The sequence below is a fragment of the Ceratocystis lukuohia genome (genome assembly GCF_044167205.1).
Source record: "Ceratocystis lukuohia strain C4212 chromosome Unknown Supercontig3_pilon, whole genome shotgun sequence".
Classification (NCBI taxonomy): domain Eukaryota; kingdom Fungi; phylum Ascomycota; class Sordariomycetes; order Microascales; family Ceratocystidaceae; genus Ceratocystis; species Ceratocystis lukuohia.
The window spans coordinates 2518526-2542342 of NW_027263522.1; the positions used below are offsets into that span (position 1 = coordinate 2518526).

The 23817-nt window shown below is 48.6% G+C and overlaps 7 protein-coding genes across 7 annotated transcripts; 3 read left to right on the forward strand and 4 right to left on the reverse strand.

The window, feature by feature from the left end:
• Positions 1-113: 113 nt before the first annotated feature.
• HOO65_030640 (Syntaxin-like protein psy1) lies at positions 114-1200 on the reverse strand (the record flags this gene model as incomplete). The annotated part of the gene is made up of 2 exons (XM_071002288.1): positions 114-449; positions 568-1200. The coding sequence occupies 2 exons, from the start codon at positions 1198-1200 to the stop codon at positions 114-116; spliced, it is 969 nt and encodes a 322-aa protein (XP_070860319.1).
• A 1413-nt stretch (positions 1201-2613) lies between these two features.
• HOO65_030641 (U3 small nucleolar ribonucleoprotein IMP4) lies at positions 2614-3748 on the reverse strand (the record flags this gene model as incomplete). The annotated part of the gene is made up of 3 exons (XM_071002274.1): positions 2614-3022; positions 3143-3596; positions 3715-3748. The coding sequence occupies 3 exons, from the start codon at positions 3746-3748 to the stop codon at positions 2614-2616; spliced, it is 897 nt and encodes a 298-aa protein (XP_070860320.1).
• Positions 3749-4830: 1082 nt separating this feature from the next.
• HOO65_030642 (regulator-nonsense transcripts 1) lies at positions 4831-8307 on the forward strand (the record flags this gene model as incomplete). The annotated part of the gene is made up of 1 exon (XM_071000462.1): positions 4831-8307. One exon carries the CDS (start codon positions 4831-4833, stop codon positions 8305-8307), a length of 3477 nt encoding a protein of 1158 aa, XP_070860321.1.
• A 3018-nt stretch (positions 8308-11325) lies between these two features.
• HOO65_030643 (M protein repeat protein) lies at positions 11326-13229 on the forward strand (the record flags this gene model as incomplete). Its single annotated transcript, XM_071002041.1, has 3 exons — positions 11326-11373; positions 11448-12017; positions 12087-13229. The coding sequence occupies 3 exons, from the start codon at positions 11326-11328 to the stop codon at positions 13227-13229; spliced, it is 1761 nt and encodes a 586-aa protein (XP_070860322.1).
• A 920-nt stretch (positions 13230-14149) lies between these two features.
• HOO65_030644 (Mitochondrial import receptor subunit tom-70) lies at positions 14150-16369 on the reverse strand (the record flags this gene model as incomplete). The annotated part of the gene is made up of 4 exons (XM_071001962.1): positions 14150-14394; positions 14502-14975; positions 15073-16039; positions 16172-16369. 4 exons carry the CDS (start codon positions 16367-16369, stop codon positions 14150-14152), a joined length of 1884 nt encoding a protein of 627 aa, XP_070860323.1.
• Positions 16370-18029: 1660 nt separating this feature from the next.
• HOO65_030645 (aminodeoxychorismate lyase) lies at positions 18030-18980 on the forward strand (the record flags this gene model as incomplete). Its single annotated transcript, XM_071002322.1, has 2 exons — positions 18030-18751; positions 18845-18980. 2 exons carry the CDS (start codon positions 18030-18032, stop codon positions 18978-18980), a joined length of 858 nt encoding a protein of 285 aa, XP_070860324.1.
• A 738-nt stretch (positions 18981-19718) lies between these two features.
• HOO65_030646 (C2H2 transcription factor) lies at positions 19719-21187 on the reverse strand (the record flags this gene model as incomplete). Its single annotated transcript, XM_071002174.1, has 2 exons — positions 19719-20307; positions 20412-21187. The coding sequence occupies 2 exons, from the start codon at positions 21185-21187 to the stop codon at positions 19719-19721; spliced, it is 1365 nt and encodes a 454-aa protein (XP_070860325.1).
• Between the last annotated feature and the right edge of the window lie 2630 nt (positions 21188-23817).

The window sequence follows — 23817 nt, forward strand, 5'->3', positions numbered from 1 at the left end:
CCAGTCCTAGATTAAGTAGAGCCTCCACCGCCATATGGCTGACGTCACCCCGTCTTCCCTTCAGTTTCGCTCGCTCTTGGTCTCTCTTTCCTTCCCTTCTCTTCCCTCATCGCTTACTTCAGACCAACGCCTAGACCAATTCCCAGGGCCAGGGCTAGTATAATAACCACTACGATCCACGTGCAGTACCACTTCAACTTGCGTGTGTGTCGAGCCTTGGCCGTAGCCTCGTCAACATGCTTGTTACCGGCCTCCATGTTGTCGACGGCCTCGCTGGCCTTAATATCGACCGCCTCGATTGCTGCGCCTTGAGACACAACCATGCTGTCGATCTGGCCGATTAAGAGTGCGAGTTTTTGGATACTGCGCTCAATGTTCTGCAAGTCGTTGTGGCGCGCACGCACAGCGCCAAGAGAGTCTTGAGCATTACGGATGCGGGAATCGTGAAGCTAAAAGAGGGAAGAAAATCGTTAGCAGGGGTTTATTTTCTTGGCATCTTGTTATCGTTGCTGTTGCTGTCGCTCTATCTCTTTTTCTTTCTAGATTCCCTCTTCTCCGGATACGTACCGCTGTTTGGAAAACTCCCTCGTGAGACCTGTCCTGTTCTGTTGCTGCTTGCACCTCTTCCTCTGTTGCCCCGGGATTGGCTACGCGATATTGACGGGCAATCTGCTTGCGGTACTTGCGCGAATAGTCGGCCTCAGTCTGCATCAACCGTTGCACCGTTTCCTGCAACTGCTTCTTCAGCGTGCTGTACTGGCCTGATTTGGCCTGGGCGGCCGATCCTGCCGGCGTCCGGCTAATGTCCTGGTTCAGTTGCGCCAATGAATTCTTCAGCTGGATAGCCTTGTCCTGCGCCGCTGATACTGCGCTATCTACATCGCTAGCATTGGTGTCTGTTGAATCCAACGCACGCTGATGCAGTGCTGCGATACTCCCAATGTCGCTGTTTAAAGAGTCGATTTTTGTGTGGAGAGACGATGCCTCGTTGAGAAAGGCGTTCCGATCAAGAGGACCAGAGGCCTGGGGCTGGACCTGGGTTTGTGGCTGTGCGTAGTTGGCCATTTCATACTGCTGATTCTGCGCCTGGTCGTCATATTGAGCATATGGGCTGGCGTTTACGGCATGGTTAGCGCCGCTTTCAACATTGTTGGCTTCCTCGTACGGATTACCTCCGTAGCCCGAGTACTGGTTCGACATGTTTTATAGAGGGTTTGGGGATTTAGTAACGCTTCGGGTGAACGATATTATCCCGTGCGAATCCCGACAGTGCCGGGAGTGTAAAAGTGATGATATAAATATTAGGGTTTAGTAAATAAAGAGAAACAGCTTATATGAAAGAGTGTAACTCTTAAAAGTAAGGGAAGAAAAACGAGGCGAGACAAATGTGAAGAATAAAAATGATGCAAAGTCAATAGGAGAATCTGCAGTGAGAATGGGGATAATTAGAAGAAATAAGTTAAAGATGAGGATGACGTTGTGAGAAATTTTCCCTGGCAAAAGAAAGAGAAGTTACGGAAAGAGCAAGACCAAAATCGGTGGTGATCACTCGTAGACAAACCCGGTTATAAATCTTTTTTCTTTTTTTCCTTTTCCTTCCTGCACCTCTTTCCGCATTAGAACTACCTTCCTGCCTGTTCTCTCTTACTCCTCTTACCTTTCCGCCTTTCTTACTACGCCGATGACCCGTGTCAATAAAAGTACCTTCAGGTACCTTGGAGCAAGTCCAAGCATAGCCTCCTCTTGTGGTCGGGCTCGTAAAAGAATGAAAACGCTCATGGAAATCTGCTGGGGAACTGCTTTTGGGCTGCGGAAGCTGCGGTAAGGATGGCCCTATTGCATCACAATTTTGAGGGTGGATTTCTCAAGCAACATTCTGCATAGTAACATCAAGGTACATTACAGTACATGTGGACCCATGACATCTTTTCTAATTGCAGTTGCCTTCCAGTGCTGCAATACAAGAAGCTGTGCTGCTTATATTGCGCACTTTGTGGGCGTATCTTCTCTTTGCATGCGTGTCTTTCTACGAAGTTGTGGCCAGTATTTATCCTTATTTTTATGTATTGATCTTTAACACTCCTCCCCCTTTTGCTACGCCAAGCAGTAGCCATAGCTTTTCCTTGAGAGAAGAGGGAAGCGCTTCTAGCTTTGAGAAAGCTGTGTTGCAAGCATACGAACGAAACTTTTTACTACTAAGACGAAGTTTGCCACCTGCCAAACACCCCACTGCTTTTAAAGACCAGCCAATATAGCGGATCCCTCCTGAGCTAGAATCAGGCGGAGCAGCCTGCTTCAACATATGACCAACTTGCATAGAAGGCAGGTAGAAGATGGATAGGCAAGAGAGTAGAACCCATATGGGCTGCACTCAACAACGTTAACCCAGCCAACACACGTATATTGAATTCAATTGAACGCCCTTTATTACACCCTAACGCCCGAGAGTGTCCATATGCATGTAGTAGCAAATAACGGAAAATCAGAAGCAGCGAAACCAAACGCAAAATAAAACAAAACAGACAAATCTAAGGCCTGCTAGAAGGAAATATTGGGATATAGGATAGGCATGTGCTCCTCTTTCCCCTTTCCTCTTTTCCTCCCTCATACCGCTTACAGATAATTCTTTTTGCGACCAGTCCGCGTGTACTGCGACAGATGCCATTCCACATCCCCGTCCTTGTTCTCTAATGTACTGTTGCGAATCTCAAAGGCTCGCATCGTCATGCGAGGTCCGACCTCGGCTAGCTCTACGCTATCGTGGCCTGTTCGCACAAATACATGGTGTCGTACCTCAATACTGTCGTCCATGTTTTTGAATGTCACCACACGGCTACCTAGCTGCGACTTGCTAGTTAGAGGTTCGCGAGGCGGGAAAAGATGTTTGAGAATCTTGACTACACGCTTGCCTAGAGGTGTGGTGAATCCGTCAAAGATAAGATGTGGGTAAGCTTCGCTGACAGTACCGCGGACACTGCCAGGGATGTCGTGACGCAGAACAACGTTATGCAGGGAAAAGGATCTATGAGATGAGCAAATTGCGGGGAAAGTTACATTAGTTAATTGACGGCCTAGAGAGTAAAGAGTGAAGATTAAGAACCTCCAACCCAATGCCTTTTTCGCTGGAGGTGGTGATACGTACATAGTAGGCCCATGAGGCAAATGCGAAACTGACATGGCCGTTGGCGTACCACGGTGCTCATGAAGAAGCACCACATCTGATAGACCATTGCTTTTACACGAGTGCACTAGCTCGGGCAGGATCAAGTTGCCTCTGTTCAGGCGAATGGCGGTTGGGAATAGAAGGCGGATCTCTTTAGAAAAGGCAGCAAGGCGCGTGCTAGGATCGCGAGACGTCGTCACCATAACGCGTGGCTCGACGATACCCGACAATTCGGCGTATTCATCGTCCATGTCCAAGCGTTCGTGCGTAGTCAAATCGGGTTGCGACTCATCGTACGGCAGGTCTTTGCGTAGGCCAGTGTCCTTAGCAATGGAAGGGTCGAGGGGCTTGCCGGAGGCCAGCGAGGCTCTGAGTTTGGCACGCTTCTCTGAGATTTCAGCATCACGGAGAGTGATAGCGCGGCGATGGAGATCTAGAGCAAGGGCGGAGTGTTAGTACTAAAGGAAGCGCAATGTGTAGTAGCTGAGAGACGAGGTTGGATTGGATTAGGACTGAAACAGGGACTAGAGTAACTGTTGAAGTCGACGTACAATCTCTCCGTTGACGAGCTTGTTTCCGAATCATGATGGATACAAGGAGGAAGAATAAACAATGAAAAATAGAGGAAGTATCGTTATCCGTAGGTCAGCCTCCAAACAAACAGGAAAAGCCAGCGGTTTCGTCAAGCTGCAAGCCATACAGAAAAGTTTCCCCGCGATAAGGTCTTATCGTGGTTATCAGCTTATCACTTTAGCCGAAGGACATCCGACAGCACCCCCACACAAAGCGGTAATTCATCCAAAAGCGTCATCCTCACTGTTTTATTTATTTCTCCCCTCACCTACCCACACACACGGCTTGTTGTCTCTCTACCATTGAAAATCTTATCGTGACAGCATTTGAGTGGCTTCTGTTTTTTTTTTGGCTACTCTTTGTTGTGCTGCATCTCTCACCGCCTCGCCAAACACCGTTAATATGTGATTCTTTGCTTGACTCAATGCTTCTTTTCTTCTCTTCATCTTCTCAGCAAGCAAGCTCAGCTTTTCCAAGCTTCTAAAATCTCGTCCTCAAATAAGGCTCCTATCAGGGTCTTTATAGCCCGCTAATTTTGCTCTATCAATCTCGACTCGACCCTGCCAATTCCACATTCAAACCCTTGAAATTCCTGCTCGGTATTTCAAGCAAGTCGCCATCAAACCCTGATCAATCAGCTCTGGTGTTCCCAGCTGCCTGGTCTTCTCTTACTCTGATTAGCAAATCAGTCGTAGCCGCGTTATCGATTGTTAGTTTTTCCTTTTCTTTTTTTTTTCCTTCTTTTGTCTCTCCCCTTGTCGCATATTAGGTGCACAGGTGAGTTACGATATTTCCTATCACCAACCGCCTAAGAACTACCTATAAAAGAGACATGACCCCTCCTCCACTTCCCTCGCCCCTCCAGCAAGGCACACAAAAGTTGATGATATCCGTGTGCGACATTCGAGCAGTCGACCGTCCTTTTACGTTTATTTATTGATTTTTAATCCATCTTCCTTCGCCCGCTCCACTAAAAAATTACTCCTCTTTTTCCGTCTCGACTCTTTGCTAACTTAACCTACTGCCTGTGCTCGTTGTCATTATAGCATACATTCTACCTATCTCGCCCCCAATCGACCTTTCGTCCAGGTATCATGGACGACAAAGCTGACGCTAGCGTCACACACCAAAACTTTGACTCACAATCTGTCGCCGACCCTGACAATGAAGAAACTCTCTTGTTTTCTGGTCTCGCCGGCCGTCGCCGCACTAACGACGAAGACAACCTGATTGACGATGATTCTGCCTCAGAGGATAACAATCATGATCATGATCATGATCACGACAACGACAACGACAGTTCTGTGAGCGCTGCTATCGACGACCTTGACCGTCTTAGCATAACTGCTCCTGAGGAACCTGTTCTTCCTGCTCATGCCTGCAGCTACTGCGAAATCCACAATCCTAGCTGCGTCGTTAAATGTCTTGTCTGCAATAAATGGTTTTGCAACGGTCGTACTAGAGGCCGCTCCGCCCACATCATCAACCACCTGGTCCGCTCTCGCCACAAGGAGGTTTCTCTTCATCCTGACTCTACTCTTGGAGGCACTACTCTGGAGTGCTACGTCTGTGGAATCAAAAACGTCTTTCTGCTTGGCTTTATCCCTGCAAAGGCTGACTCTGTTGTTGTTCTTTTGTGTCGCAGCCCTTGTGCCTCTGACCCCTCACGCAAGGAGGCTACTTGGGACATCACTAAGTGGCAGCCGCTTATTGAAGACCGCACGTTTTTACCCTGGCTGGTTCATTTACCTTCTGAAGAAGAAAAAATGCGGTCTCGCCACATCACCAATGACCAAATGTCTAGCCTTGAAACCCTCTGGAAGACCAACCCCGAACGTGGCATTGACTTTCTCAACTGCACTGATGACATTGAAGATGAACCTCTTCCTGTTCTTCTCAACTACAATGACCCTTATCACTATCACAGTGTCTTTGGTCCACTCGTCACCATGGAAAGCGACTATGACAAGGAACTAAAAGAGGCTCAGACCGAGGACGACCTGACAATTACCTGGGATCAGGCACTTAATACCAGGACAACGGCACGCTTTAAGCTGCGCAAAATCGAACTTGGTGATGTTAAGCTTGCTGTTGGAGACGAAATGCGCCTTCACTACTCGTCTGGCAACCGCCTTATTTGGGAGGGCGTTGGCTACGTCATTAAGATTCCTAATAACGAGTCAGCAACCGTTACACTTGAATTGCGCAAAACAGGCAATGATAAGCCTGTGCCTCAGCATCTTGAGACAGGCTTCTCGGCTGACTACGTATGGAAGGCCACTTCCTATGAGCGTATGTTGTGGGCTCTCAACACATTCCAGCGTGATGAAAAGTCGATCCACGGCTACATTTTCCACAAACTTCTGGGCCACGATGTTACCCCAAAGCCCAAGGACCGTGGCCGCCACCAAAATCTCAGCCGTAAAATACATGCTCCTGGTCTTCCTGCGCTTAATGATAGCCAAAGCAATGCTGTGCGTACTGTCCTCCAGCAGCCTCTCAGCCTGATCCAAGGCCCCCCTGGAACCGGCAAGACTGTTACGTCTGCTACTATTATCTACAATATGGCAAAGCAGTCTGGCGGGGAGCCTGTTCTTGTGTGTGCACCATCCAACGTCGCTGTTGACCAGCTTTGTGAGCGCATTAGCTTAACTGGTCTCAAAGTCGTCCGTCTCACTGCCAAGTCACGCGAGGATGTTGAATCTTCGGTGAACCACTTGTCTCTCCACGAGCAAGTGCGCCAGGGTCAGACGAACTCGGAACTTGCCAGATTACTGCAGCTACAGACAGAAATCGGAGAACTGACGAGCGAAGATGAGAAGCGTTACCGTAAGCTTTTGCGCAAGGCTGAAAAGGACTTTCTTAACAATGCCGATGTTATTTGCTGTACCTGTGTTGGTGCTGGCGATCCTCGTCTTCTGAAAAAGAGTTTCCGCCATGTGCTGATTGATGAGTCGACGCAATCTGCTGAGCCAGAATGTCTTATCCCCATCGTCCATGGTGCTACCCAAGTCGTACTGGTTGGTGATCACAAGCAGTTAGGTCCTGTAATCATGAACAAAAAGGCTGCTCGTGCCGGCCTGAACCAGTCGCTTTTCGAGCGCCTTGTGCACCTGGGAATGAACCCTATTCGTCTCAATGTGCAGTACCGCATGCACCCCTGCCTTTCAGACTTCCCATCCAACATGTTCTACGACGGCGATTTGCAGAATGGCATCGGCTACGAGTCTCGTATCCGGAATGACATTGACTTCCCTTGGCCGGTTAAGGAATCACCCATGATGTTCTGGGCTAACATGGGCAACGAGGAAATCTCAGCATCGGGTACTTCGTACCTGAACCGCACCGAAGCGTCTAATGTTGAAAAAGTTGTCACGCGCTTCCTCAAAGAGGGCGTCCAGCCTACTGACATTGGCGTCATAACCCCATACGAAGGCCAGCGCAGTTTCTTGGTTACAACAATGCAGACTACTGGCACTTGCAATAAGGACCTTTATAAGCGCGTTGAGGTAGCTTCGGTCGATGCATTCCAGGGTCGTGAAAAGGATTGGATTGTGCTGTCTTGTGTTCGCTCGAACGACAACCAGGGCATTGGCTTCTTGTCTGACCCACGTCGTCTCAATGTAGCACTCACTCGTGCCAAATATGGTCTGGTAATAATTGGTAACCCCAAGGCTCTGTCTAAAAACGAGCTTTGGCACAGCCTTCTGAGTCACTATAAGGACAAGAACTGCTTTGTTGAGGGTCCTCTTTCAAATTTGCAAAAGTCTTTAATGCAGTTTAGTCGGCCTCGCCCTTCTTTCCGGCCCCGCAACAACAATCCAGGCCATAACGCCGGACTGAATGCTAACCACCAGCCACACGGTATCTACGGACCTACTAGCAGTGCTAGCACTGTTGGTGGTTCTGGAGGGCTTGGCAACGGCAGTAGCAGCCGCTTCGGCTCTGGCTCTGGCCGTGATTTCGATACAGGCTCAATGATGTCATATATCCCCGATGACGCGTCATCTCTGCATGGATCAATTTACAATGGAGCGTCTTTGAACCTCAAGTTCAATAACGGGTTTCTTGCTGGTCTCGCCCCTGAGATGTGGCCTGGGCTTCCTGGTGTTCCTGCTCTTCCACGGGGCAGTCGGCGTCATGCTCGCCCTGCTGAGAGCATTGCTGGTGAAAGCGATGCCACGTCGGAGTTTACCGATGCTACATCAGTAGTTGGGGGCAATGGAGTTGGCCAGGGTGGAGTTAGCTTGAACCTTGGTAGCAACGGAGCCCCAGGTGGTTTGCATCCTCACCAACAGCCACACCACCACCATGCTTTGAGTGGTAGTAGCAGTGCTCAAAAGGACCGCTTCAACCGATATATTCAGAATGGTGGCCGCATGGGCGTTAACCGGCCGCTCGATGATGATGAAAAAAGCGTTAGTACTGCGTTCCAGAGCCAAATAGGTGACCCTAGACGCGGAGGCCCTGGCTCAACTGTGGGACGGCCTGGAAGCTTGCGTAAGGGCACTCCCGCACAAGCAGAGAGCAAGAGCCGTAGAGCCAACGGAAAAAAGACAGCCAAGGAATGAGCAATAAAGTGGCAATGACTTTATTGAGCAGCAAGGCAACGGGACGAGTCAGAGAAGAGGTCATGATCCAGATATATGTTGATACATCAGTTGGAATATGGCTTTAAGTCTGTCTATTGTCAGCTAGAGTCCCTGGGGACCAAGATCGCTGTGCAGCCCAGACTGCGGCAAGATCTTGCCTGTCTTTCTACTTGGACTATGTAGCTGACTATGGCGAGCGCAAAAGGCTATGCCACTTGAGCCTGTTGTGCTGTATCAAGCATCAGGCACTGATTGATCGAGATTGGAGGGAGCTTTACATCTTTTTTCTCCAGGAACTCTCAGTTGTTGCTCATAATAGCCTAGGACCCATGGTAGTATCTAGCTGATTGGGTGGTTATTTCTAGCTGCTCTTAGTTAGATTGGCTGACGGCTTGTCATGTGTGTCTTTGATGGAAATGGTGTAGTGCCATATCAACTAAGTAGTGATGCTGCCACGTGACATTTTATGTGTCATCATGTAAACTATGGGCGCGTTTTTTCTTAGCTAAGCTTTTAACTTGAATAAAAATGTCACATTGATAGGAAGAATTCGACATTGTAAACCTACTCTGTGAGTGATTTCAGCATCTAGAGAGCGCAATTATATTATGGTAGGCTCTGTTTTGAATAACACTACAAATTGAGTACCCTGAAATGCAGAGTAATGAGAGACACCCCAGGCACTAACATAATGGCAACCTTGGCGTTTAAAACTACTAATAATAACAGATTCGGCTTGACAAGGTTCCTGAATAAGATAATTTTCCCAAAAGAATGAAGTTTCTGGGGGGCTCACTGTTAAAGAATCGCCAGTTTGATTATTGACCCAACTTTCGTGAGGCTCTTAAGATAATCTAAACAATACGATATCCAGCAAAGCTCCCGCTTCAGTCATCTCTGTACAAACCTCGGAGCAACTGAACCCTTCTCATGAGCTAACACTAGAGCCCTTCCACATGATGATGAAAACTGCGAATCTTAGGCATGGTAGTTTAACCTAACTAACCTAAGAATAAGGAAATCTAGACGGAGGAAAGTTGATATGTGACCAAGTCTTTCCCAGCTTATATGCAATATAATATGACGACAAGCTTGCTTCAAGGTAGGCTATCGAAATTCAGTGGAGCAGGCATTTATTTCCTCTCGGACTTTGGGACATAATGATAGAGTCTTTTGGCACGTTAAGCAGTCAGAAGGAAGATTCCCAGATGGTAGAAATGTACTCTGATCCTGAAATGTAGTTGAAGCAGAATCGTGAATAACGGGCATTAGAACTAATAGCTAAAATGGCTGTATAAATGTCAAAGCATTCTTTGAATCAGTGCCAGAGTCATGAAGACATAAGCCACATCACCGATATACTTGAAAAAAGAAGAAATAATAACCCTCCAAGTCATTAGTGACGTAGACCTTTTCTAAAACCCTACACCTTGGCATATGAGCTTTGAGGTTTATATTTGATGAGTTAGTGCATTGTGTTGTTCCGACATTATGGCTAGAGTGTAAACTTCCCACAATATCGCCGATATAACACCACAGATGGTGTTATAAATGAGTCCATCAGGTTTCCCTCCCTTAGTTTCCGGAACCCAAGCTACAGCTTCAAAGTAATGTCATCTCTCCATAGTCACTACACTACATTAACAGCATACATGAGTGGGGCTTATGAATAAACTCAGTAGAGAGCCAGTAACAAAGGGCAAGCTGTCAATTCTGATGAGCACAGTACAAAGCCAATTTTCGGCCTGTATTTTTGTACAGATGGTGAAGTAATGGTTTAAAACTGACACCGTAAACCCCGTGCTAACATTGAAAGTTGCATCCGGAGAACTCAAGGCAGGATAGCGTTATCGGGGAAATGGCATCATCAAGTTAAAAAAACTATTTCTAATGTCGATGCTTAGTAAATCAAACAACGACAAAGAAAACAGAAATCAAGTGTGCCAAAGCCTGAACGATAGCCGACCTGTAGCGATATGTAGGATCCTCATGACGCCGGTGATCACGTGACACAGAGGCCCCACATGTAGTAGTTACACGAAGAATGACCTTACCGACGTTTACAGTCCTTGTTTCGCAATCTCTACTTGCAATAAATATGTATTCTAGTAGCACAGACTTGAAAGGGGGACAGTCTCATGAGGCCCTTTGCTTTCATCCCGAGAAGATGTTTATAAAGACAATGTGTGAACTGGCTTCCCTCAAACTTATATGCTAGCTCCTGTAAGGCTAAAATCCTTCTAAACATGATCACACCAACACAAAGTACGGAGTATAAACCGGTATGGAAGCCCTTAGGCCCCGGTCTTGGATGGCCTATTTTTCTCAAATAGCATCATGGCCACTCTCTTCCTATTTTACCCACTATCTTATCCCGCTCAAGGAACCTTAGCATTAGGCCTCCCCTCGATGTTTGATTGTCTAGATTGATGGGTAGATTCTCTATAGTAATCTTGAAGCTTTGCAGAGCAATAATGTTGCTTATTGCATGGCAAGATGCTGGACTACAAAGCAGAAGCGCGCGTTAATTGAGGCGGCCTCTGGGTAGACACCCCGCGCCTATACGGCGCCGCAGGGCCGTACTTCTTACATAGCCTAATACCAGCAAACTATAGATATTAAAGTCAAGGGCTCTAATTCTATGGCTCCAATGCTAGCTTTAGTTTTGAACTTTGGAAGATTATGGGTATGGGGCTAACTATGTTTAATATGCTGTAACAAGTCCAATTCCAACTATGACAAGACAGCTGTTGTCCAAGACGAAGTCTATTAGTATGTACATACCAACCCTAACAGAGGCCCAGTATTGACGTAACCCTCCCCACTTTTATAACAGCTTACGTCAGGACAGGTTTACCGGAGTTTCTCATTGCATTAAGAAGCTCCAGTCAATCAATGCTAGCTTCTAGGTCTCAGCTTATCATATACCTAGTTACCTACCTTTTCTCGTCTGATTTATATCCATAGTATCAAAGAGAGGTCGCAATTAGTTTCACAATGGACGAGAAACAAAGGGCCGAGAAGCTGGCGGCTGCCCGCAAAAAGGTAGGGTCATCATCTTCAGAGCTTCAAATGAGCTGCCTGTAAGTTTGAATACTAACCAGAATTGTGCGATTTAGGCGCAGCAGATGAAGAAGGCGAAGAAGGAAAAAAAGGAAAAGGTTGCCGAGGGAACTGCCGACAAACCGGTAGATCAGGAGAACCCGAAGAAGAAAGACGCCCAGGAAGACGCCGTGGATGCAGAGCCGTCCAAAGCCGGGGATAGCAAGGCTCCCGAGGAGCCTACTGAAGACATTGAACCTGCCGATGATACGGCAGCCGCGACTACTATAACATCAGATGATTCCTCCGATAAACCACCCGCCGATAATAACGATGCCTCTTCTAATACCGCTTCACTCGCCGAACAGTCCAAGATGCGCTCATCTAGCTTCCGAAAAAATTCGACTACATCTATGTCGCCACCGCCACAAAGCGCAGGGCTTGCTGGGGTGGCCGAGGCTGAAGCCAGGGCAGCCGACATCTACCGGAAACAGACAGCACGCATAGAGGAGCTTGAGAAGGAGAACAAACGACTCGGTAGAGATGCAGCGGATGCTGAAAAACGCTGGAAGAAGGCGGAAGAAGAGCTAGAAGATTTACGAGAGCAGGACGGGGGAAATAATGACGACGATGAAGTTGCTAAGTTGGTATGCTTTAGCATGATTGTTCTTGTTTTTGTCTTGCATTGAAGGCAATTATACGCTAACATTTCGCAGAAAGAGGATAACGAAAGCCTTGAGCGTCAGATCAAGCAGTTGCAATCGCAACTCACTCGGCGCCAAAGCTCATCAGCTGCCCCTTTGCCGGCCGGCCTGTCGCCAACCGCCTTGCAGGAGCAAATAGACTCCAAGACGACTATTATCGAGTCGATGGAGGCCGAACTCTCGACTTTACGCGGCAAACTCGAACGCACGGAATCCGGTAGCTCTTCGGAAAAGGAGCAAATCACGGCCCTAGAGGAAAAGCTCTTGTCAGCGGAGAAGAAAGCAGAAGAGGCTCAAAACGAGCTTGTAGAGCTGAAGAAGAATATTGATCGCACAGCTGAAAAGGCTGTTCGTGAGGGCAGTGAGCGGACAAGCATCGAGACTAAACTGCACGCGTTAGAGAATGAGCTAGCTGAGAAGCAAGCTGCACTGGTAGAGGCTGAAAAAAAGGTTGATGCACTCGAAAAGAAGATCTCTGCGCTGACAACGCTACACAAGGAGCAGGAAACGCGGTCGCAAGGCCTGCGTAAGGAGAAGGAGGCTGCTGACAAGCAGCTTCTCGATCTTAAACTCAAGCTTGAACGCGCCGACAGTGAAAACCTACGTCTTAAGACCCGCAAGTCTACAGACGGTGGGGGTGGCTTGGACGACGATGGAGTTGACGAGCTCGAGGACGAAGGGCGCCGACGTCTAGAGCAGCAGGTACGCGACATGGAAGCCGAAATCTCGGAGCTGCGACGTGGAATCTGGCGTACCCGGCGCAAGTCGCTTGCTAGCGGCGCTGATGGAACCAACGCAGCATTCCATGATGTCGATCTCAACTCGGCACCGCCTACACACTCGCATTCACGCAAGCCGACACAAACGGGCAGCGGCTTTGGCGAATTTCTGACTAGTGGACTTAATGCACTAGCAGGCACGGGTGGCCATGACGGTGGTCTAGAAGAAGACGACTCGTTCCTCTCAGATGACGACGAAGCGGGGTTGGATTTCGACGAAGATGCATTCCGCCATGCCCAAGCTGAGGAGGCCAAAGTGCGCTTAGAGCGCATGAAGGAGCTGAAACGCGGGCTGAAGAACTGGGAGGGCTGGAGGCTGGATCTGGTAGATACGCGGAAGGGCGTGCAAGGGTTTGGCGATGTGTTCGAGATTTAGAAGGGCGCTTGGGGAAGGAGAGAGAAGAAAGAAGCAAAGAAGCAAAGAACAAACCTGTACCAAACAATGTTGTAGTATCAATGTATCACATAATGCTCTTCTAGAGAACAAGTAGCTAGTAAAAGCGGGGCGTTGAGACTACAGGATCTAATTGCGATACGTTTGTGCGACTACATGTAAAATCTTTGGTTAGGTGACAACAACTCATCGTTGGCATGACATGCTGTGTTAAGCATAGTATTCTAGTAGAAGAACCCCCCTACGTAGTCATTTCATGACAAGAAGCACATAGAAAGCCCATGAAAATCCATTAACAAAATCAAGATAACAAGATGAGGAAAGAGAAAAAAAAAAAAGACGTAGATGAACCAATAAAAAAGACAACCGGAGAAAGAAGAATGGGAAAGAAAGACCGTGAAGAGCTACAGATATTGTACAGGATCGGTTCCAGGGTGGAGGATCAGAAAAGCAAGGGCAGAGGGAGGGGAAGAGAAACGAGGGCAACTAAAACCCAGGAAGAAAGAAGAATGGTACACGACAGATGACAGATGACAGAAAGGGGGAAGAAACAGAAAAAAGCAGGCAACATATGAAGCAAAAAGGAGAGCAGCCCCCCGCATTGTGTACGCTACGACGGAGGTGAGATAAGGGCAGAAAAAAAAAAGACAAAAGCACGGCACCACATCATGCGTTCTTCATATCTTGTTCTCTATGTAGAGTAGAGCACCCATGTTTCTTGTTTTTCTTCTTTCTCTGAGGCCCTTGTGTCGTGTCGTGTTGCTCGTGGCAACCATGAGGAGTAATAAAAAGAGAACCCGCTAACCTTCTTTTTGTACCCTTCAAGTTTTATTTCTGCTTCTCTTCCGCACAAGAAAAGACTGAATTTGTATTCCTTTTTTCTTCTTCTTGTTTTGATGAGTCTACTTGAGTGCAGCCGCAGCACCAGGGTTCATCATGGCTAACTTGGCAGCCAGTTCGGGGTACTTCTCCTGCACCTCCAGCTGGGTTGACGTGGCCTCGGCATAGGAAAGCGCGTTAACAATCTCGCCTTCGGTGCGAGCGATTTCAGCAGCACGGCGGAAGTATTTGAGGGCTTCGACAGTTTTGCCTTGCTGCAGCAGAAGCTGGGCCATGGTGGCAACAGCGATATCACACTCAGGATCAACTATTACAGGAGAGATCACATGGTTAGTCATAACTGAAGTACAAAGGGAACTTTGGGATACAAAGCTAGTAAGACAGAGGAAGATGACAAAAAAGAAAGGAACTTACTAATTAGCGCCTTCTGGCACAGGCCCTCGGCCTCGGCAAAGTCCTGTTTCCACTGGAAAATAGCCAATGCCTTGTTGATAAGCGGCAGCACGTTCATAGACATAGGCGAGGCTGACTTCTCAATTTTGATGGCCTCGTCAAACTTTTCAATAGCCTCATTGAAGTTGCCCTGGTCGAGGAGCAGCTCGCCGTAGTAGTTGTAGACATCGGGCACATCGGGGAAATTCTTGACGCAACGGCGGAAGGTGGCCATCGACGACGCCACAGAGCCCATCTTGTACTGGGTGACTCCCAGCTGGATGTGCGAGAAGATAAAGTCACGGTCAAGGTCGATGCTCTTCTGGTAGTCCTTGGCCGCCTCGTTGAACTCTGACTTGATGAAGTGCAACTGAGCGCGATGATAGTAGACATCGGGGTCATTGGGGTCTTTGGCAGCGACAGTCTGGAAATCGGCGGTGGCTTCCTCAGGACGGCCTAGTGGGAATGGAAGTAATAGACAGTTAGTCAAGTTAGTGCTAGGGGAAAGGGGATATCATGCAACTAAACATATGGCGCAAAGGGAAAGCCTCACCTAGCTCCAGATTCATGCTCGCCCGCTTAATGTAACTTTGCGTCATGGAATCATCCAGTTCAATGCTCTTAGTGACGTCTTCCATAGCCTCCTCGTGTTTGCCAACTAGACATCTGAAGGTGCCACGCATGTTGTAGGCCAAAGCCTCGTAATCGCCTAGATCGCCTAGCTGCAGAGCCTTCTCAAAGGCCTGTCTCGCCTCCTCGTAGCCCTCGGCAGTACGCTTCTCCTGCGACAAAAGACCCAACTGCAGCTGGCCCTTGCCAGTGTCCCTGGACAGCTCGACAGAATCCTCCAGACCGGCAGGACGGGGCTTTGTGCGGAAGCTCTGCAAGTAGTTTCGCACAAAGGTATGGGATGGTAGATGTTCCGATCGGGCAGCCATCATTTCCTTAGCCTTGTCTTCGGCTACACGGCGAAGCAGGCGCTCGACAGATTCGGCATTGGCTTGGCTGCGGAAGTTGTCGATGATGCACGAAGTGGTGTAGTCTAGTAGAGCCTCGCGATAGCGGCCAGTCTTATCGTAGGCGTGGGCACGGCGGTTGAGGGCCTTGACATACTGTGAGTCAATGGCAATAGCAGCCGTAGTGTCTTCAATGACCTTGTCCCATTCATTCCGGGCACTGTAGCAGGCAGCACGGTTGCTGTAGAAGATAGAGTCGTCGGACTTGCAAAGAATGGCACGAGTGTACAGGTCAATAGCGCGTGTATAGTTCTTGTCGCCATAAGCTTTGTTCCCGGCCTTCTTGAGCCGGTCTGCATACTCCTTGCGTGTCGAGGCCGAGAGGCCGGCCAGCGAGGCCTCGGTGACTTCGGGCAGGTCGTCATCGGCGGCAGTTACGGAAGCGGAGGGGGCTGAAGAGGAAGTTGCTGAACGGGCCGAAGAACCATCAGACTTCTTGGACTTTTCACTTTTGGCAGCATCGCGAAGACGCTTGCGGTCCTTTTTAGTGAGCTTGGCGGGCTTCTATTACAGGGGAAGAAAAGGAAGGAAAAAAGACAATTGGGTTAGTATTGGCGACCTTATGACATTATGACATGGTACGATGACGCAGGGTATTGCGGGCCCTGTTAAGACCCTCGGAATCACAAGACATACCGGATCGCTTGTGCTGTTATAGTACACCACTCCAGCTCCTGTAACTACTACCACGACACCAGCTATCGTGTACACAGCCACCTTGTTCTCCGACACCCACGACGATATCCGGTCCCATACCGATGGGGACGCCTGCGAAGCGGGAATGGAAAGGATCGGCCGGAGGGGCGGGGCCGAAGATGGCGACGGCAGGGACATTTCGGGCTCGGGAAATGATTGGCGACTTCAAGAGCAAAAGAAAGAGAAGGGTTCTGGGGGGGGGGGGGAGATGAAAAGAGATGGAGAGTAGAAGCTTGGAGAGCGGGGAGAAGGGGACAGAAAGGGGAGAAAAGAAGACGAGACTCTTGACTAATCAAGGAGGCCAAGGGAAAATTAAACGGAGATAGAAACCGTTGAGATGAGGGTGAATGGCAAGGCTGAGAGACTTAATGGGTGATAATAAAAAAGGTTTTTTTCCCTTTTATTTAAAAAAAATCACACGAAGTTGATTCAAAAGTGGGCGAGACAAGGCTGACAAAAAAAGCAGTGCAAAAGGCTGAAAGAAAAAGCCGCCAAAGAAGGAAGTTTCTGGGGAAATCGGATAAAGACAAGATCCAGACGGCAAGAGCAGCCGACGAGACAAGCCAATTGAGAACGTGGAGTGAGAAAGAAGAAAAAGGGCAGCCAGAAGACAACTTGCGGGAAATCGTTTTCAAGCGGAGCAAATATGGAAGTTTTAGAACGGAGCTTTTCGTCTTTCGTTTTCTATCTTTCTGCAAGCAGCAGACGAGCAAGGAAAAAAAGTCGAGTTATCGAAGAAGCAAAGTCCGAAAAAATCAGGTTGGCAGATGAACCGCCAGGGCTATATGTATCTATTCATTTTTGGCTTGTGGGCTGATGCATGAACTGACCCCAAAACGGTGGAGCACAAGCCATAAGCCTTTGCAAGCTTGCTGTTCACGGCCATGCTTTATCGCAACTACTACCTCTCGTCTCTCTATCCACCTTATGCTGTCAACTTGGGAGGCTGCAGAGTTTTCGTCCTTCATTTTCCAATTAATTCCTGCTCTTCTACATAGAAACCCATTGGGATATTTCCATATATCTAAGACAACAATTGCTCCTTCCGCCTAGATACCCATAGTTCTTTTTCGTTGGCTACAAGCAATGGAAACTTGAAGCGCATTACATATATCATAATTTCACAATCAAATCAACTGATAACCAGCCACTTTCCTTAGCGCTCTGCTATATCACACCACCTGCTACTTATTAATAATTATAATAAAAGAACAAAAAATTCGAGGCCTCATTGCTGTAAACAAGCTTTATTTCCAATTTGGTCTCCAACAAGAAAAGAAGCTTTTCCCAATAACCCCAACCCCTCATCTGAAGTTCTATGTTCCAACCCCCATTTGGCTTTACACGTGTAGTGAGTAGTGCAGGCAGCTGCCCTGTTCGGCACCTTGCAAATCAAGATAAGCGCCATCTCGAGGGAGGGGCATTAGCTTTCTGTAGCTTCGTTTTTTTTTTTTTTTTTTTTTTTTTTTTTTTTTTTTCGTTCAGCCTTGTGTTTTGTTTCTTGCGCATTTTGGAGAGGAACCTTTCCCAGACGAAACAAAACAAAGAAAGTAATTACATTCCCTGTCTTCTTGGATTGTTTCAGCCCTGGTGCAAAAAGAGAAAAGAAGGAGCTAAAGAAGGGTTTCTGTAAGTCCTCACTCAGTTGTATGCATGTACTGAAGCCCTCAAAAGGTTCGTCACTACATCGGGTACATGCATAATACACAGCTTTGATTCTGTGACTTACATCATTACATTCTCGACTTATAATCTCTCGATCTTATGTTTCTTACCCATAAACACGCGCACCCACAGTATGGCTGAAGAATTTAACATCATTTCTTCCATCCGTTACGATCCTCTCCTGGAGGCTGCCTATCAGAATCCCGACTTCCCCCATGCCGCCTGGAACTCTACCCACCGCTCACGGCACTACATGCTCGACTTCCACCGTGATCGCCTGAACCGCGCTGCTACTCACTGGGTCTGGAACACGGCTCGCGATACAATCAGTGGGCCGGGCGGACTTGCTAATCTTGCCAGTATTATTGACGCCGCTGTGCAGGATGCTGGGGCTCAGGACCGTGCTCAGGCCGTCCGGCTCGAGCTCTTGCGTGACGGTTCTCTCAAGGCTGTGCTTCGTGATGTCGGCCCGGCCACTTTAGAGGACTTGTACCCTAGCGAGTTTGCGACACCGGCATTAGCACCAGTAACAAGTGCTGCACTAACTGAGGTTGCTCTGCCGTCGTTCACAGTACATCTAGACACGTGTGCCACGGAGGCGTCACCATTCACGCACTACAAGACGACAAAGCGAGATATGTACAATGCAGCACGTGGGCGGCTGGGCATCACAGCCGGCGATTCAGCAGAAGTTCTAATCATGAATAACCGTGGTGAGGTCATGGAGGGAAGTATTACGACACCCTTTTTCTGGCGTGGAGGCCGTTGGGTGACACCACCAATCCCAGCTGCGTATCAGGATCATCTTGGTGCCGGTGGGCAGGACGGTACAACAAGGCGATGGGCTCTAGAGCAGTAAGTTGTGCTGAGGCAGTGGGGAGAATACTGAGAGAACCATGGCTACAGATATTATGCCCGAAGAGAGTATGACTAACACGTAGGTTATAGAGGCTTTGCTGTCCAAGACACAGTGCATGTTGACTCGATCCAAGATGGAGAAGTTATCTGGATCAGCAACGGCGCCCGAGGATTTTTTAAGGCCACAGTACGAAGGGAGCCCTTAGTCGCCAGAGCAACGGAATAAGGGTTAAAAGCTATCTTGAGGATGTTTAGAGCAAGAACTCAGTTGTCCTGTGACTTAAAGCTTCTTGCGCCATACTACGTTACGATGGCCGTGGCACTTCTTCTGCTTAGCCTTGTTTGTTACGTGATTCATGAAATATTGAGATTGATCAGTTGATAATTGATATACAGGGGACTCCGCCTACATAGGCGGGAAACGAAGATCAGAGTTAAACGAAGATGAAGGGAATAAAAAGCAAAAGCGTTTAAACTGGGTCGTCTCAAGGTCCAGAAAGAGGAGATGGTGCGTTTTTTTGTGGTAAAAAAAGTAGAAAGAGAAGAGAGGGCAGAACAAAGATGGAAATGAAGCAAATGGTATCTGTAGTGGAGGCAGCAGAGCAATGAAGACAAAAAAGAATCGGAAATAGAGGCTGTAGTCGTGAGGGTAGTAGTAGTGAGAAGCTTGCTGAAGAGCGAGCCTACCGCTTACATGAGAGAACGAGAAAGGCAGAGATGAATAATAATAATACAAGGCCACAAGAAAGTATTTTATACGTCGCATGGCGTTTGCGCAACTGACGAATAGAAAGAGAAATGAAAAACAGACACGGGGAGGTTATCAATGCTATCGTTTTTGGCGCGGAATGAAAAGGCCCCTCAATAGACAAGCTATTGAACTCTAACCCTCATGCAAAGGAGATGGACAAAGAAGAGAAGAAATAGGGAGAGGCGATGGAGAGAAGAAAGGGCCTCTCTTTTTTTACAGCACTGGCGGCGGTGAATTTGAACTAGCATTGTTCAGTCGCAATGCGCCCTGAAGCTCTGTAATTTGTGCCATCATAGACAGCTGCTCCTGTTGGAATTGCGTACGCAGATCCTGGTTCTCTTGCTGAAGACGCTTGACCTGCTCACGCAACTCTAAGACTTCATCTGAAGACGTTCCGTCGCCGCCGGCATTCTCGGCATCAATCTCACCAGTGCTAGCAGCCACTCCGGTACTGCTTCCAGGAGCTGGGCGCTTCCGGACAGCTGGCAGGTCGCCTAGTCCACCCTTCTCACTTTCATCACTAAGCGACTGTGCCTCGTCGGGAGGTGAGGCAATACCAGACGTGTCCGACGTGTGCACACGACGCAAGTGCTCGTTGAGGTTTTCCTGGCGTGAAAAGCCCTTGCCAGTGTGCCGCTTGCAAGATAGATGGGGGCAGTTGACAGTTTTTTTTGGACCGCCATGTTTGCCGTGAACCTCACGCTGGTGGCGAAGTAGGCCACCCGAATAGGTGAAACCAGGAAGCTTGTCGCACCCAGGCTGATCGCACCGATATGGACGCTCATGTTTGTCCATATGTTTGCTATTTAGGTAGACTGTTAGCAAGAGACAAGAAAAGGAGGGGGGCTTGAGCAGCAAAATGGAATAGACACAAAAAAACATTGGCCAATGGTGTTGGAGACTTACTTCCACTCGCATTTGCGATTAAAGGCCCGCTGTGCATCCGAGCAATATTCATATGTGCAGTGATACTTGCCGTCACTCTGTTTTTCTACCTCCCGTTCTGGCTTTGTTATGAGCCACATACGCAACATGGCTTTACCAGGGCTCAGAGGCGGTCTAGACGGATACGTACTTGATGTCAATATCTGCTGCTGCGGAAACATGTCAACATCAAGCGCGTCGTCTTCGTTAATTTCGGCGTCGGCGTTGGAGCTAGAGACGCCAGCATCGCCAACAGATTCGGGCTCCTGACCAGGCTCGTGTTCAGGTTCTAGTTCAGTCTCAGGCCCAGGCCCGGGCTCATGCTCAGTCTCGGGTTCTGCTTGAATATCTACACGATTGTTCATGGTTTCGGGCTCTTCTATATGCGGGCTTCTGCTCTCGGCCTCGGGGCTCTTGAGATCGGACAGGTGGAGCTCGGTATGTTCAGCCAGAGCTGGCATTCCTGCTAATGCAGCGATGGATAGGTTTGGGATTGGAGCAGTGGACAGGTCAAGGTGAGCGTGCTCGGCTACAGAGACGGCAATAGCCATGGCAGCCTCTTCTTCTATAATATTGCGCTCGTGGTCCTCGACAGGGAGCAATGGGGGCGACGGTCCAGGAACTGATACATTAAATGACAGATCAGGGACGGCATCGTTGCTATAAGGATCCGGAAGACTAGCAGAAGGATCGTTATCAGCTATAGATGAGTAGGAAGTCTCGTGGATGAACTGCCGCGGTTCGTACGCCACAGGCATTATGGAGGCAAAGACATCTGACTCAGCTTCGGGGTCATTAAAGAGGTGAGTGTCATGATGGCTGTTATGGTGGTTGTTGTGACTATTGCTGTGACTATGGCTGTAGCTGTAGCTGTGGTTGTGGCTGTGGTTGTGGACATGGCTTTGATTGTGGTTGTAGTTTTGAGTTTGATGTTGGCATTGGCTATGGGGTTGATTTTGGATCTGGACTTGAATTTGGTTATAATTGTGGTTATGATGTGGGGTTTGACCAAAACTTTGGCCAATCCCAAGGCTATGCCCAAGGTTGGAGGGCGGCTTTGACGGCACCGGATCAGGCAAAAGGCGGGAGCCGCCATGGCTGCCACGATGTAAGGGCTGATAGCTTGGAGGCGCATGCGGGTGCGAAGTTGGATGTGAGTGGGGTGGGGGGTGCTGCTGCAGCTGCTGGGGATGGAGCGAGACGGCCGAGCCAACAGGCGACGGCGTCGAAAGCAGCGCGTGGATAGCTGGGACCGCCGTGGTTGCTACTAAGCCCGTGGCCGACGACGGAGCCGGTGGCGGCCTATGTTGGTGCTGGATGTCGTGCTGGTCCCGGTTTCGGTACCAGTGTCGGTGCTCCGTAGCTGCAGCTGGGGTGGGTACTGGAACTGACGACAAAGATGAGTCTGAGGCCAAGGAAGAGTTGGGGCCAAAGGGAGGAGGAGGTCGGTCGTCACGATTATGCCGTGAAAGAAAATGATCCACAGTGCAAACAGCCGGCGCTCATATGCAGGGCGCCGAAAAACTGCGGAGGTCTAGAAGGCAAGAGCAATAGGATGGGCCGGGCCGGGCCGAAGAGAGACGCAGAACAGATGGGAAACAGGCAATTTTTAGCCACAGTAGGAAGGCGAGCTATCGTGAAACCTTGTGGGTCTGATCGCGAGGGAAAAAAAGAATAAGAAAATAAGAAGCCGTGCGAAGAGAAATAGAAATAAACAAAAACAAACAACTAATGACGCTGCAAGATCTCGTGATAATTGATCGGTGCTGAAAAAATGATTATCACGGTCAAATTCCTGTCAATAATTGTTGCGATGGATGGAGGAGTGAAGCACCCTTTGTGATTTATTAGCCGATAATCAGCCGATGACCGGAGGCTCAACAAGTGCACGTGACCTCATATTGAGGCGCCGCCGGGCGGCTAGCACCCTCTGGGGGACCGCAAAAAGGGGTCTTGCCGTGGATCGAACACGGGACCTCTCGCATGCGGTGCTTTAGGGTTAACCCTAAGCGAGAATCATACCACTAGACCACAAGACCGTATTAATATGAATGACGTAAAGAGCGAGTCTTAGCAACACTTAAAAAAACGCATTTGGAAAGAGCAGAATTTTTTTTAATAAATTAATATTTTTGTGAAAAAAAGGGGGCAAATAACGAGTGGCTAGTATCTATAGAATATGAAAGCTCTGACCGATGTCATTTGTTGAAGTTTTCCTTCGCATATATAGCTTACTTTAAGCCATACTCTTTTTTCTACATCGCTTCTGGAAGACCCAAGGAGAGGGATTCGCCTAGACGCAGTGACAATAAAAGAATCCGCCAAACTATGCATGTGCGGTTATAAGCGTAGTGGCACCCCTGGATGAATAACGACAGATCGATAAGACCCCTTGCCCTCTTCCACAGATGCTACTACTAGCTTATTTCTGCTGTTGATCAGTGGCTTGTCTGTGGTGCCTATCAACCCAGACCTCGGGACCTGGCAGGACCGATCCGGTCTACAAAGGCTTTGCTCTCCCCTCTCTGCTCCTCTCGCCGCTATAGGAAGCATGGCCTTTGCCGGGCTAATAGGGAAAAAAGCGCCTAGAGAGGGGGAGTTATTTTTAGGCAGGCGGCCAATCAGACTTTTGAGGGCTTTAGTCCGTTTTAGCATCTCCACTTGCTTGGATCTGACAATCACGTCAAAGACGCACGCGCAGGTTTGTAGAGGGCGCATGCGTTCGGCCCAGCTTAGAGAGATGTTGTGCGTATATCAGGAACTTCGGCTGCGCTCGCAAGATCTGGCTGCAGCGCTGGCATTTGCATGACTCCAGCCAAGGGCTTTCTTCTGACTGCCTTCTTCCGGTGGTTCTTCTCCTCTCACTACTGCCTTTTCCTCCTATGGAGCTGCTCTGCTTGCTGGCTCTGATAATCTCGCTCGCACGCTTTCAAGGCCTGCTTCACTATCCGTCCTCGCCAGTCTTGCTTCTCTTTTTCTTTTTCTTTTCCTTTTTATCCCTACGCCAGTCACCTCTGCACACTCAGTCGGTAGTAAGCCTTGCTTCCGCTCCTCCATCATCGGCCATATATTGCCTGTAATAAGGAAAGCTCAGATCATTTTCTTTCCTCGTTCTCTGCTTTGTCTCGGTTCATTCCCATTTTTCCTGACGCAAACAACTCATCGCGCGCGCGTACTTTCTTTTGATATCTTCATCGACTTTTATACTATTTCCTGGCATATTCACGGCCTCTGTTTTGCCCTGTGTCTGGCTGTGATTTGTAATGAGCAGCGGTTATTGAGAAAAATAATGGCGATCCTTTGTTCTAATTGTCCCTTAGTCACCGTTTCAACCTTCACTCACTCTCCCTTTTATTGACCCGCCCCTTCCCCTTCTCTCGTCTTCTAC